General features: G+C 42.2%; 1 protein-coding gene across 3 annotated transcripts in view; it reads left to right on the top strand.

Annotated features, from left to right (window-relative positions):
- TMTC1 (transmembrane O-mannosyltransferase targeting cadherins 1) overlaps positions 1-15,637 on the top strand; it is a 258,597-nt gene that overhangs the window by 210,818 nt on the left and 32,142 nt on the right. For all 3 annotated transcript variants that reach the window (XM_070620953.1, XM_070620952.1, XM_070620954.1), the window contains one exon: positions 12,933-13,041. In XM_070620953.1, the coding sequence (XP_070477054.1) occupies positions 12,933-13,041 (109 nt within the window). The remainder of the gene's footprint in view (positions 1-12,932; positions 13,042-15,637) is intronic.

Here is a 15,637-nt window from a genome sequence, read left to right as displayed (position 1 = left end):
TCTAATTTTATTTTTATGTGTAATCTAATATTATTTTTCACCACACCACCCCCACTCCAAGGAGCAATGTTCACCTCTATCCAGAATGTATGCCCTATACTCACGCTTCCTATCAGGTGCTGGAGGTGAGAAACAAATCTGAGTTGAATGGGATCCTAACAGCTCTGAAGAGAGCATTGTGAAACAAAACAGGATCAGCGGTCAGAGCTGTTAGATTCATCTCAATGGTCTTATAATATCTCCCAAATATTTTCTGTTTTAATCATACATGTTTGAAACATACACATATGTTTTCATCAGACATCATCCTTTGTTCTCCTCCTTGGTGCCCACACACATACCCAGAAGGTGACATCATCCCTTATTTTTACTAAGAACATTCAAGTCATTCAAGGTGAATTTTTGCAGCTTCCCTTCATCCTACCTCAAAATCTCCTGCATGTTCACAGACTCCCACTTCTTTTGCTTTTCCATGGGAGCAAGAATTGTCTTGCCTCCTTAATAAGGCTAGTGCTTAGACTTGTGTTTATGTGTTTTTTAAATTGAGGCATAATTAACATGGAAAAAAGTGCACAAATCTTAGCTATTCGGTGCAATGAGTTTTGACAATTTTATATACTCTTGTAATTAACCCCAAAATAACATATAGAGCATTTCCATCATCCCAGAAAGATGCCTCGTGCCTTTTTCCAAGTAAATTCCTTGCTCCCCTGAGGCAATCATTGTTTTGATTTTTTTTTGCCATAAACTAGTTTTAGCCTGTTTTAGAACTTCATTTAAAGGTAATCGTTTACTATGTACTTTTTTGGGCATCTGGATATTTTTGCTTATTGTAATTTTTGAGTTTTATCCATGTTGTTACATGCTGCATTTTTTTTTATTGCTGAGTAGTATTCCATTGTATAAATATGCTGTAATTTGTTTATCCATTTTCTTGTGGGTGGATACTTGGTTTGTTTACAGGTTTGAATTATTATGAATATTCATGTTGTGAATATTCATGCCTCAGTCTTTGTATGTTCATTTTTCTTGGGTAAGTATCTAGGAGTAGAATTGTGGGTAGATCTATCTTTAGTGTTTTAAGAAACTGCCAAACAGTTCTTCAAAGTGATTGTACCACTTGTCACTCCATCAGCAATGGTGAGAGATGCTTTTGCCTCACACCCTCACTAACATTTGGTGTTGTCAGTCTTTTTATTTTAGCCATTAGTGGGCATTAGTGTACAGTCCATGTGTGTCCTTGATTCTGTTTCTTTCCCTTTCCCCCTTCCATTATCATGGGCTCTCTGTTAGGTCTTCAGATTCTTCCCATTCCACAAACTTCTCTATAACCCAGATTGCCCTTGGGAATCTTTCTCAATTCAGCTGTTCCCTCCAGTTGTTCTCCTCACTCCTTCCTTTCTCTGATCAAGTTGGCAAGAAGAATGGTTAGCACTTAGTGCTTCTCCCTCCTCGGCACCTGTTCGTTCATCTCTCTGGTGGAGCTGCTCTCTTGAACATCAGCTGTGAATTCCAAAGGTTCGCTCAGTTCTTATTCCCCTTGATTTCTCTGAAGTGAAGAATATGACTCTGTTGACCTCCCACTGCTTTTGAAGTTCTTTATTTCATTGCTTATAAAACATTATTTTTCTCTTCTATTGCCAACATCTACTCTTCTTTCACTGCCCCCTCCCCCCATAAATTTAGGAGCACCTGAGAAATTCATTGAGTATCCATTACATACACACATCTGTATGTATGTCCAAAAGGCTTAGCATTCAGCACTTTCCATAATTCTGACACTTTCCTCTATTTTCTCCTACTCTCCCATACCGTGTAGGCCGAGACACCCAGCCAAACTGGCCACTTGTCAATGAATGAGAAATACAAACCTGCAAACTACATTTGAGAGAATATTACACAAGTTTTAAAGTGAGAACTCATATGGTTTCATTTGCTTTTTTATCATCTTATATTCAATGTCTGTACAAAACTGAATTATCTGGGAAATGATGGGAATGTTTACCTATTTCCTCAAGATTTGGGAGTTATTTTTATATCAATAGATTGCTCATTGTTGAAATATTTTTGTAAATCTCTCTCTCCCACCAAAGCTCTACTCATTCATGCTGTGATTACTAATGAATTGAGCATGAGTGAGTTGTTTTAAATCCATAGTGTGGTTTGCAAGGAAATGTCCCTTTTCTCAATCCTTTCTTTTGCCGTGATAGCTGCAATAAACACTCCTGAGGCCAGAAGACATTTCTGCACAGGAAGCCCGGTGGGGGAGAGCCAGCTTTAAGGAACTCCTGCTTTTGTTTACATTCTCTTGCAGGAATTGGAATGTCATCATTTTCTTTCCTTGTGTAAATATTTCTGACAGAGGATAACGAAACAGGCCAGACTGCTTTGTCAAGTCCAAGAGTTTTCAGCTGTCTCCTCTGTCCTGAAAATCATGTTCCCACTCGCTTAACCCCCATAATCTTAACCAGCTGCATTTGGAATCTCATCCCCTTAAGCTCTTGTGCTGGGGAATGACTTGGAAGAACTCTTGACTGGAGATGTAGCTTAAAGAAGGTACAGTTCAAGTAAAAGGATAAGAGTCGGGGCTGGCCCTGTGGCTAAGTGGTTAAGTTCGCATGCTCTGCTTCTGTGGCCTGGTGTTTGCTGGTTTGGAGCCTGGGTGTAGACCTATACACTACTCCTCAAGCCGTGCTGTAGCCGCATCCCACATAGAAGAACTAGAATGACCTATGACTAGGATATACAACTATGTACTGGGGCTTTGGGGAGAGAAAAAAAAAAGAGAAGAAGATTGGCAACAGATGTTAGCTCAGAGCCAATCTTCATCACCAAAAAGCAAAGGGAAAAAGAAAAGAATTAGAGAAATGAGGATAATCATTGGAGTTCCTTCTTGCACACATTTTCTTACTTTAGGGGACCAGGCACCTCAACTTTTTATCTTAAACCCGGTAGATCAACTTTGCCTTGACACAGAGGCTAAATTAAGAATATAAGTGGTGAGAGATCATTAAAAGGCTTTCAAATCTAAAAATGCTCATTATAGGCCAGGAAGAGAACTATAAAGGACAGAAAGAGGAATATGCATGTTCTCTGGGTCACTCTGGCCCGCGCTTGCCTATGCCTGCAGGATCTGTCCCAGGAAGCATGTGGGGAGGTCAAGCTTGCTTTTAAAGCTCCTTCCCTTCTTGGTGACTCCTTACCAGCTCTGCCAACCTCCCTCCCCTGTCCTCTCCTCGAGCAGGCCCAGCCTGGTGCTTCCATGCTGTGCCACCTGTCTGCTGAACAGCATGGCGGGGCTCTCTGCCCCCAACCATTCTGCCACCTCTGCTCCTCCAAGTGAAAAGAACAATAGTAACTGACACTTGAATGACAAATTGCAGAGTGCTTCCTCCTGTCTCCTGAAGCTGCCCACTCAGGGTTTGTGGAGGGCGGACGCCATCCCTCCCTCCCTATTACTGACGGGGAAACGGGCGAGGGAGGGTCACCCGCAGGAAGTTGTAAGGGGGACCTCCAGAGCCGCGCTCTCAGTGACATCATGCTGCCCCACTAACCATCTCTCCTGTGCTCTCGTCAGGACTGGGAGCTGGAGAGCTTCGTGAGTTTGGATCTCAGCTCTACCACCTAGCATTGTGTGACCTTGGGAAACGATTTTATCTTGCAGTGCCTTCAATTACTGCCTTATAAAGTGGAAATACTACTGTTAACTATGTCCTTTATGAGTACTAAACATGAGGATGCATGTAAGTACTTAACATAGGACCCAGCCCCCAATGAGGATGAAATACATTTTAGCTATTATTATTGCTAGCCCAGGAACATAATTTCTTGCATCTAATTTGAAGCTCAACTTCTTGGTCTAAAATTAATGATGAATCAGAATTAGGTAATGCATTTTCTACTCCTGCAGTTGAAGAGCTTCAGGCAATACTCAACCTCCTTGAGACTCAGTTTCCTCCTCTTCAGAATAAGAGCTGGGACCGGGTAATCCTGTAATGGTCGCTAGCTGTGAGAATCTGTGGTTTTAACCTGACTCCAAGTTTCTAACCTCTTAACTGAAATGTAAGTAGAAGACCAGAAAGGAACTTGAAAACCCCTTTCTCTTTAGAGGCAATACTTGCATTGGAACAGCATCCTGTCTTTGCTGAGAAATCAGCTAGTGATGCTTCTGGTAGAAATTCCAGATGGAAATCCAGTTGGAGAGTGGGGAAGGAGCGAGCAGAGCTAAGATTTACTGCACCGTCCCATGTGCCAGACACTCTGCCAAGCACACTGTTGGTGTGTGTCTATTCCACACTTAGAGGAACCTAGAGAGGCAGAGATTAATGTGCACATTTCACAGATTTGGCCACTGAGGCTCATGGAGGTGGAGCATCTGACCCAGGTCATATCACAGGTGAGGGCAGAGCCAGGATTTAGACAGCAGTCAGCCTGAGCCTAAAACCAGTGACATGCATTCAACTGCATCACCAACGTGGCCCTTTATCTATGGGATGGATGAATCCTGGCTAAATCAGGCTATTCTCAGCTGCCTTCCCCTCCGTGTCCCAACCTGGGAGCATCGTTTCCCTGCTTTCCTTCAAACTGAGGAAGGGCTTAACATAAATATTCACCTGCGCTTTGAAGTGATGCTAACTTGGGACTATTTTCGCCCTCCAAGACCCCCTCCGTGCACTCGTGGCACAGAACTGGCTCCACACGCGCAGGATCAAGGCCATCGTGGGGCAAACGCCCTACTGCCGGGGTTCAGGGCAGTGACCTCACCGAGCTGACGATAAAGACGTCAAGAGCTGTTCCAAAGGAGCGAAGGAGGAGGGGACTCCGCACGAACATTTCCTCAGGGCTTACTCTGTGCCAGCCCCTGTGTGAGGTCTTTGTGTGAGCCGTGTCTGCATCTCTGCCGCTCTGTGACTAGACAGCATCAGCACTTTCCATCATTCCATTCCTGTTTTCAGCTGGGGGAGAGGTGTTAAAGGCAACCAAAGCCTGACCACTCACACCAGCTAGGGTGGGCGCCCCAGCTGCCTCCATTGTTACCGCAGCGACCTGAATCTGATACTGCAGCCCCACCATGGGGCGTGCAGGCAACCTGTTCTCTTAATGCTGACTATACTGACTGTGATTTTGGGGTTGGAAAAAAAGCTCATTCTTCACCACCACATAATATGAATCTGTCCTCCAGACAGTTCTGTGTGGCTTCTGTAAAAAGTCAAGCAGAAAAACTAGGATGAATGCCAACAAACTAGGTGCTGTATTTCTATCGCATCACCCAGAAATGTATTCAGTAAACTTGAACATAAAGGAGGCTACACAGAATAGGATCCAATTTTCTTATTTTCCTTCTACTACTAAAGATAGTAGAGCCACAGAAAAATGTGTGCACTGAAAAGATCATCTCAGTCAGACATTTGCCTTTCACAATTCAGTTTTTCAGAAGAGCTGGTAAGGTCTATGAGCACCCCCCTCCCCACTGCAAAAAACCACATTATCTTTTTCCTCTATGAGAGACATCATTTTTGGATCCAACAACAACAAAATCCCCCAACAAAGGACTAGGAACAGAGCTGCCCGACACTCCAGGTTCACGCTGTGTTTAATAGGAAATTTTACTGCTGCCAAGTGGATTGCCAAATCCATGTATTTTTGTTATGGCATTTCCTAAATTCTCCCAAAATGTCAATACGTTTTTAACGCAAGCATCTGCTTTCAGTTTAAATGTGTCATGAGATTTTTAGACAGCAATCCAAAAAGTTTTGTAAATTGACAAACTTCACAGGTCTTTAATTCCTAAAAGAAAATGTGGCGAAGCCTTATTTGCTTTTGCTAAAGATCTGTCATTGAGATAGAGCCAGGAAAGTGAGATGATGCAAATGTTGTTACTTAACACACAAGAAAAACAGTCCCACTGCTGTATAACCAAAGGGAAAATTCCCTGTGAAACTACAAATATTTAACGGCAAAATTTGCACATTGTGAACAAGATCTAGTTTCTACTTAACGTTTCTCCTATGAAATCAATGATGAAGATGTTATTGGTCCCAGGAATCCCTTCTCAGGAATTTTAGCCTTTTGGAAGTTCCTGGGGGAAACTTAAGAGAGTGGAGTTGTGCTTGCAGAATATTAGGAGATTTTTATTCATGTTCTGATGCCTATATGGCATCCCAGGAGCTAGGACTTAGAGGCACAATAGAGGACGTTTGCAACGGAGCTTCTGTGAGAGAGAAAACTGCCTCTTCCAGTTGCAGTTCCCCAGCGTCCCCCTCCACGCACCCCTACTCCAGCCTCCCCACATCACGCAGCATCCAGAGGTGTCGATCGTCCAGGCAAATCACCCGGCCGCTGTGACCTTTCTCTTTGGTTTGGATTACTCCAGGAAGTCTTCTTTCTCCTTTTATTTAGCTTTCCACACTCTGTTACATTTAGTCTTACCTCAAGGATCAATTGACCAGGCAAATCCCAGATAGTAAATGGGGCAGAGTTTCTTAAAGAATAGGCTGAAGACCACCAGCAACAGAATCGCCTTAGAGGCTTATTAAGAATATTGCGGGGCCGGCCCGGTGGCGCAGCAGTTAAGTGTGCATGTCCGGCTTCGGTGGCCCGGGGTTCGCTGCTTCAGATCCTGGGTGCAGACATGGCACCTCTTGGGCAAACCATTGCTGTGGTAGGCGTCCCACATATAAAGTAGAGGAAGATGGGCATGGATGTTAGCTCAGGGCTAGTCTTCCTCAGCAAAAAGAGGAGGATTGGCAGTAGATGTTAGCTCAGGGCTAATCTTCCTCAAAAAATTAATTAAATAAAATAAAAAAGAATATTGATTCCTGGCCCTACCCCAGACCTACTGAATCTTATGAGGCCTGGGATCCTGTATTTTACCAAACACTTAATAGTTCTTAAGCACTAAAATTTGAGATCTGTTGATCTAAGAGAAGAGTGAAGACAGAGCATTTTAAGTCGTGGAGGATCGTCAGTCATCAGCTGGTGGCAGATAAGGACGTTCAGGATGCTGAGGGGCAACACATGTTACCTAACCCTGGAGTGATTTTATTCTTACCTGTGTCTCTCACCTCTCCAGGGATCCCTAATAGTCCCTTCAGTGCCAGTTGAACCCCCTAACAGAGGCTCTGCCAGTCCTCAGTGTCCTTAGCATGACATCAGCTTCCAGAGGGATTCAGAGTGTTCCTTCTGTGACTCCAACTGAGGGTGTGCCCGAGGTTAATTAATAGTGTATGTACTGAGCTTTGGTTTTATCAATTTTTTTCACCAATTATGAGCTACTTAATTCAAGCTTTTTCTATGTAATTCGGAGAAACAACCTGCAGACTTGGTTACCTATATACCTGTATTACATGCCTGATGAATTCAGAGGAAAATGTTGTTTCATATTTTTACCCTTTTGAATTGACCTGTCAATGCAGTCTAAATGGCTAACAGAATAGTCCTCTATAGATGGGGCTTACATTGATAATAGGCTCCTGATTTTCCTAAATTGCTTATTATAGAGCCGAAATGAATGCATTAGGAAATTTTAATGCTGTCTAATGCTGGCCCAGAGGTGATCTGAACAATCAGAGTACGTGGGTAATTCCCATTATTAAGGAATTTCATAATGTCTATTTGAAATTTTCTGCATCTCTTGTTATACCTTTTTACATGGAAATAAATGCTTAAACCTTTCTGAGAGGCTTCCCTGGCTTGGCTGAAGGAGAGGCTCAAAATTGCTCCTGATTCTTTCTTGCCTAAATATTCACCTGTAGCAATCACCCGTAGAAAATGCAGACCCGCTCCTTTGTGTCAGCTCCTTTGTGTGGCTCTGATGTCAGCAGAGTGGCTTCTGAGCTTTCAGTCTGCCATTTGAGCCTCCTCAGCTTGAGGGGGGATATAGGTTTTAATGGATGGTTTTAGAAACATTACACAAGCTAATAAAAGCCAAAATATATATAGTACCTACTGTGTGCCAGAGACACGGGGAAGTCAGATGATTTGTCTAAGGAGACACACCTACTGTGTGCCAGAGACGGGGAGGTCAGATAATTTGTCTAAGGAAACTCACCTGCTGAGTGCCAGAGACACAGGGAGGTCAGATAATTTGTCTAAGGCAACACAGCTCGTAAATGGTAGAGGTAGAGTCAGAATCCAGTCCTGGTTTTGAGTCTGTGCTTTTAACTATGGTGTACTGTAAGGTAGAGAAGCTGTTTAGCAGTACCTGATAAATAAGTGCTCAATAAATGGAAACTCTACTTGAATTTCCTTATGACTCTAAGACTTGGGATGCTTCTGTCTTCCTTGAGATCACTTCTATAGTTTTGAAAGAGCTGTAAAAACAGAGACATTAAATAGATAATTACTTTGCCCTCCCCTGTCAAATTTTATTAGAATATGGAAAAGCTTATTTAAGAAGGTTTACAAAGATCTCGGAATAAAGAAGATAGTGAACCCGTAGTTTTTTTAAAAAAATGTAGCAGTTATTGCATTTCTACTATTTGCAGGTCACTGTACTAGTCTCTGGGATAAAAGAAGTAAGATTTCTGAGACATGAGTCCTGCCTATGAAGGAGCTTAAAACCTAGTAATGGTCACAGACAGGGTGCATAACATATAAGAGAGTGGATTCAGGGCTGCCGAGCATGGCCTATGGATGGAACTGGCTAGATCTGAAGTTCTAAATTAGAATCCTGGTGTTGTCGTATCTGTGTGCTGGGGGCAAACCTCTTGAGCTCTCCAAATCTCAGTTTTTGATTTTTGTTGGTGTGGTGGTTGCTAGTATTGTTATCTAAATCTTTGAAATGGAGATGATTATGCCTACTTTATAGTGCTGAATAATTAAAATAATGCAAATGAATCACTTAGTCTGTCCTTAGCAGAGAGTAAATGTTCAGCCAATAGCTATTGCAAAACATGAAGCTTTAAAAACTTGCCCGCATGTCGCGTTCAGTGATAGACAGACTGTCACCCTCCCGAAGGAGGCAGTGGTGGAGGGGCCTTCATGTGCGATGCCAGAGCCTTGGAGAAGAGAAGTAAGCTCGGGCCCAGTTACTCCACAGAATGTTAAGCTCAAGAACAGAGGGCAGCTGCCCCTTTGGAGGCCAGAACGGGGCTTCTAACAGCGATTCCTCTACCATCTTTTTTCTTACGGAGATCCAAAAAAAAATCAAAACAGAAAGGTAGCATATATTTGGTTTCTGATTTTGTTATATGTTTAGGAACTCTGAAGAGGGGATCATGCTCTGAGCTGGAGGAATCAGGAAAGGCTTCATGGGGAGGCAGAAGTTGAGTGGGGAGGAGGAGAAAGCCCTCTGTGAAGTGACAGGGCAAGAATGCCAGGCTGAGAGGCATAAGATCTGGGGTGAGGCCTTCCTCTTTTGCTTGGGAACAGGACACATCACTGGGGCTCCCTGAGACAGTTTCCACAACTAAACCGAGGAGATTGGATTATATCCATAATTCTCAAATCTGGATGGCTGTCATATTCCTAGGGAGAGCTCCCTATTAAGAGGCCCAACCTCAGAATGCTCCGGTCTTTTTAAAAGCACCCCACATGATTTTAAGGTACAGTGGGGGCAGAGAAGCAGTGGAGCAGGTGATCTCTTAGGGTCTGTAGAATAGATGCCAAAGGGCACCCAGTCTGGCTGACTAGTGGGTACCTGGTGTGTTTGGAATGTAGGTCAGAACCATATTGTAGAGGGTTTTAAGCTGAGAGTCTATCTGTAGGCAGTAGGGCATTGATGAAGATTTTTATATAAGGGAATGTGTTGAAAGCATTGCTCTAGAAAAAGAGTGTCTTTCAGCTGTATGTACGTAGTAGAAGAAAAAGACAGAGGAAACTAGAAAAAGATTGTGAACTAAGGGTGTGAACTTAGGTGTTAGCAAACAGAACTGAGTCAGGTGCACTCCAGGCTGCACTAATCCGATAGAATTCTTTTTAAATATGGTAATTAGCAGAGAAACCTGGGTCATAATGTAGATATGAGAAGGAATGCTACTGAATTCAGAAACACGTTGAAATGCAGTTTGGGTCTCATGTGGTGGTCACGTCACTGTGTGACCAAGGAAGCTTCCATTTAGATGAACTGTCTGCTGTAAGTTATTGGGTCAAAACCACACCTATTTCATAAACTCTCACCAAACAGTGAGCAAAAAAGAGACTACAGAGAAGTACGTCTTCCCTACTGTTCCTCTCCCTTTCAGAAACAAAAACAACTACAAAATTTCCACTTGGCAATTTTTTTGACTTTCCTAAAATCATTTAGAAATATCCATTAACGTGGCATATGCCAACCCCTGTTGGTGTCTGATGACTCTCAGAGGCTCCCAGGGAAACAGCAGAGTCATCCAGGAGCGTAGAGCCAAGAAGAGATGTCTGTCTGCCCGAGTCTTTGCATCTCGCAATACTCATATACTAAACAAAATTGCCTGATGAGATGTTTTTCTGAAAGTGTGTCCCTCAGTCCCTCAAGAGACTAATAGAGATACAGTTTTTCGTAAAGAATCCGAGTTTCCTGTGAATGACTTTGATGCTGACTTTTCCATTGTGTCACATGAATGTTAACGGACGACCTCAAGTATTTAGATTCATAGACCGTATTAAGTGGTAATTAATCTCGCTGAGTTCCATCTATAAAAGTTTTAAGTTGCCATTCTATCTGTTGTAAGTCTTGCCAGGTGAAAACCATTAAATCTTTACTATCAAATTGTTGTGGGATTTTTTCTGCTGATTTTGAAAAACCTCCAAGCTAAATTATGTCCTGAGGGACTCACTTAATTTTCAGCCTTAATTTCCTAAGTCCATACTTTCCTTTGGATTTTGGGAGGATCTCCAAATTAATGTTAATAAAGATTTATGAAATCCTTAGAGGAAGAGTTCTGCTAACCATGAAATCAATAGTCAAATTACCAGGATTAAATATTAGTTTTTATTTTAAAACATGTGCCCGTGGAAGAATTACTTCAAGGTGTATTTTGGAATAGAAACCCAAGAGTTTATAAACATAGTGGACTTCCACAGAGTCCTACAGACACGCCTTAAACGTTTGCGGACTAAATGAATGAATCAACAAGAAAGTAGCATGAAGAGAGCTGTAATGCACATTTCTTACAACCATCCAACTTTAAAGCCATGTCCCAAGGACAAGCCACTTAAGGACACAGGTGGTACACCTTGATATCGAGGGCAAGACTGCATCAGGAGGAGCCCGGGAGGAGTTGGCTAGACCCCAATGAGGAAAGGATAGCATGGACGGCCAGCTGCCGTGGGAAATAGCTAACACGTGATAGAAAATGATAGCGGTTTGCTCAGTTGAAGAGCTAAATGCAATGTCTATGCTGGAAACATGACTTTTTGTTCAACGTCTGTGTTGGAGACTCATCTTCTAGGTAAAATCGCCTTGTAACATGCTGCTTCTAGCACTTGGAACTCAAGCTTGTGGAGTCAGTATTACTTTTCCCGCTGTAGATTTTCGTCCTACAGAGACTGAAGCTATAGGGGCTTTAGAGAAGAAGCTACTCTCAGCTGCCTTCGATAATTCATGGAGCAGGTCTGCTGAAATCTCAATATGTGCACAATTTACCTGAGAATTTTCTTAAAATGCAGGGTCTGATTCATTATATCTGGATGGGGCCTGAGACTCTGCATTTCTAACAAGCTCCTAGGTGATGTTGATGATACTGGTCCATTAATCACACTTTGAGCAGCAAGGTCGTAAGAGGTGGATTTCTAAGTAGTTAGAATAAGCAGATGGGTGTGATGGAAGAGCACTGGGTCTTGACTCACAAGACTCGTTATATGCACATGATGATGCACTTGACTTTTCTGAATCGAAATTTTCACTTTAGAAAAATGGGTATGATAGGACAATAATACCTGCTTCATGGGATTGTTGAGAGAATTAAATTAATATTATGGGGAAATTTATCAGAGCATATGGTACATATTCATTGCTGAATAGACGATTATTGCCCTTAAATAGTAAAAACATAAGCACACAATTCAGTATTGGTCACTGGGAAAGATGGGGGGACACTTTGGCTGTGTGCTCTCTGTAGTTCCGGGGGCTCTATTCCTCATTCCATTTCTTTTGCCAATTACAACGTCTAGCACTTGGCACTTGATCAGTGTTTGTGAAATTGTGTTAGTAGCAAAGTTGATCACTGCTTGTGTACATTTTTGGCTTCAAAGATAGTGATATCAGGATGATGATCCAGTGTTTCTCCATGGCACTAAAAGGAAAGAGAACTGTCGCCCAAAATAAGGGTAATAACTTTCAGACCCTGAGTCTTCTTTGAACCAGAAGTATAATCACTGGGAGAAGACTAAAGTGAAGAAGACAGAACCAGCCCTGATTTTTAATAAAAATATGATGATAAAATAGCTGATCATTCTTTGCCAGCCAGTAGTCACAATATTTTCTAATTTCATAAATTATGTATAAAATGTATCTCTCTTAGATAGAAAGTCAAGATTAATATGGGCTGTTGGGCTGGTTTGTCCCTGTCAGGTGGCTCAGCCTCTGTTAGGAGCCTAGCCTGTGGTGGTGCAGCTATTAGTACTAAGGCTCAGATTATCTTCCACATCCTGTAAACTGGCTCCTAGGCCACCCAGCTGGTACCCCCAAAATTGCTCCTCTGAGGGTCATACTTCCTGGTTAACAAACTTGTAAAATATTACATAAACTCTCAAAAAGTGCACAGCAGGAAGGAGAAGGCAGAAAAATCAGTGAATAACTTGCAGCATCATTTACATCTTAACATCTCTTTCTGCTGAGAATTCAGAGACAGAAAAACTGTTAGCACCTTGAGACAGTCTAGTTTCATTCGTTTGCAATAAAATCTGGAGTGAATTTAATCTTTACTAAAAGAAATGAGATTTTAAAGTCTAATCAGAGGATTTAAACAAAGTGTTATTAAAAGATGGTTTTTCCCCCGTCTTAAAATCTACAGGTCCCAAGACAAAAAGGAAGAGGCTATCATCTTACTGAAGGATTCCATTAAATATGGTCCAGAGTTTGCAGACGCATATTCAAGCTTAGCTTCATTATTAGCTGAACAGGTACTTGTTTCTATTTAATTTCACATAATATTTGTTAAAAATATTACTGTTGAACATGTAAGTTAATATTACACAGATTTTGATACTGATGGTTTAATTTGTGAGTTCATATTAGACAACTAATCTCTCTGTCAGTTTTCTTCTTGACAGAAATTCCAAGCCTAGTTTTCTCATGTTGGTGTTCTCTATATAGTGTAGGTGGTCTTTAGACAAAGGTGGTCCGTTATGGGCCATTGGTATATTCTCTATCACTTTGGGACAAAATCTGTCAAGAACAATACACCATAGTTGCTGGGTTTATTACTACTTAGTTATCGTTATTTTTCTGGGGAATTGCTAAAGATCTCTGAACTCAATATGGAATCAATTACCAGTAATCTTATAGATCCTGTGTCTTAATTCTTGTCAAAAGATCAAAGAGGCTCATTGAGCTGGCTCCCAAGAGATGACAGTTCTCATGGTATGAAACAGGGGTATTTTGCTTCCCTGCCTTCTTTTCCCTTATGTCTAAATGATTTGATACCGCTTTCCAATGTCCTGGAAGCATGTCTGTCCCCTGTTATGGGGGAACAATATAAGTTGTCTTCTCTAAATTGATGCTCTGGTTTTGTGGACACACGTGAGTGCCCTTGATAGACTGTAGATTCTGCTGTCCTACAGCTGCCAGGTTGTCTTTAGAATCAAACTCAGCACCTTTGAAAGATGCTCTGCAGCGTTCATTGGGCTTAAATGTGACGGATGATTTGATACCGCATGTCAGGCACAGAGCAGTGCAATTTGCACTCGAAAAACTTTGGAGGTTTCACAGGAAACAAAATTAGGACATTTTATGGATATTTTAAGTGTCAGAAATGACATGCCTAGTTGTCTTGCTCTAATATTCTCCATATAGTGTAGGTGGGCTTTACACAAAAGCCAATGTCTACAGGGGGGTGATTTTCATGCATATTTTAGCACATTGTTGAAGCTAAAATGATGATGATGGTCATGTTCTACAGTGTGTGCTGGCAGGCCCCAGCTGCCTTTGGCTTGTTTTGAAGCAGATACAGTGTTACCGAACTAGGTTCATTTTTCCCCGTAGCCCAGAAAGCCAAACACCAAGACGACGAGATTACAGCAGAGAGAGAGTTTACTCACAAGGCAGCCACATGAGGAACCAAGAGCATGAACCTCAAATTCGCTTCCCTGAAAATAGGGACTCAAGGATATTTATGGGATATGGGGCAAGGTGGTCTGAAATGTGGAGAGAGGTCACTGGAGGTGAGGAGAGGTGAGGTCATTGATGATCTGTGCAAGCGTGGTCAGACTTCACGCCTCTTTATAGGACCCATGTTCACAAAATGGTGGCGTTAGCATGGTCTGAGGGTGGAGTTTTTAGCCTCTTGACGTCAAAAGGTCGCCTATCGGACATCTGCATGGGCACAGTTGATGAGTTGGAGGTCTCAACTGGCCTGAAGTGGACAAGGAGTGGTAATTCCTGAAAAACAGCTCACACACCCGTTACCATGATGACCCAGGCTCCAGGGAGACGTTATCTATAGGAGCCTAGTGGGAGTCAGACAGCATATTGCCTAAGCAGCACAGTTAACCATGGGTGGGTTAAACAGCTAAAAGCTATAATCAGTAATTGCAAAAAGGAAAAACTTTAGTACCTAGATACTTAATCGTCAATGGCTGTTTGCCGCTTTCAACAGTAGGACTTTCTGGAGAACAGACTAACTCCATCATTATTCCCTGTCTCACTTCATCCTGGCTCCTTCATTTTTGTAAGAAGACCCTGTCACCCTCCCTCCCTCTGCTTGGTGGGGTGTCTTGCAGCCTCTCACGCTTGCTTCTCTCCCAGGGCCTTTGCACTAACTGTTCCCTCCATCTGCGACACTTTTCTCCTGTATATCTTTGGGTTTCCTTCCTCATCTCATGCTGGTTTCTGCCCAAACGTTACCATATCAAATGGGTTGTCTGTGATTATCCTTTCAAAATAGCTACCTCTCACTGCCCACCACATTCTCTGTCACCCTGCCGTGCCTTATTTTTCCCCATAGCATTTATCACCATCTGACATACATTTATTTGTCTATGGTCTTTCTCCCACCAGTAGAATATTTAACACCGTGAGAATGGCTGTGTCTTTTATTCATGGCTATATCCCCATGTCTGCCACATTGTATGCAACCAACACATTTTGAATGAATAAATGAATTAATATGAACTGAAGAACATGTAGTCCCTCCAAATCGGTACCTATTCTAAATTTTACTCTTCCATTATAAGTAGGGCTGGGGATGTGGGCCACACTATTTTGTAACTGAACTGTGCCTCAGCATGATGCTCTTGTCCTACACTGAGGAACAGTATGAGGAACAGCCATGTGAGATGGCTGAGGTTACTCATAACCATAGGGTCAGGGATGGGGTCGAGGCCAGCACCTACTGTATCATTCCGTGGTTTCTTTATGAGGGCTCGAGGGAGAAATTTCTCTCCTACCTCAGTATTAGGAAAGGCTGTGCTTCTCCTGAATTATAAGGTTTTTGTTTAATTTTTAATCTAATGCATGAAAAATCTTGCAAATGCTAGAAAGATCAACTCTATTTCCACC

Source organism: Equus przewalskii, chromosome 5 (assembly GCF_037783145.1).
Source record: "Equus przewalskii isolate Varuska chromosome 5, EquPr2, whole genome shotgun sequence".
Taxonomy (NCBI): domain Eukaryota; kingdom Metazoa; phylum Chordata; class Mammalia; order Perissodactyla; family Equidae; genus Equus; species Equus przewalskii.
This window is presented reverse-complemented; position numbering and strand designations above follow the sequence as displayed.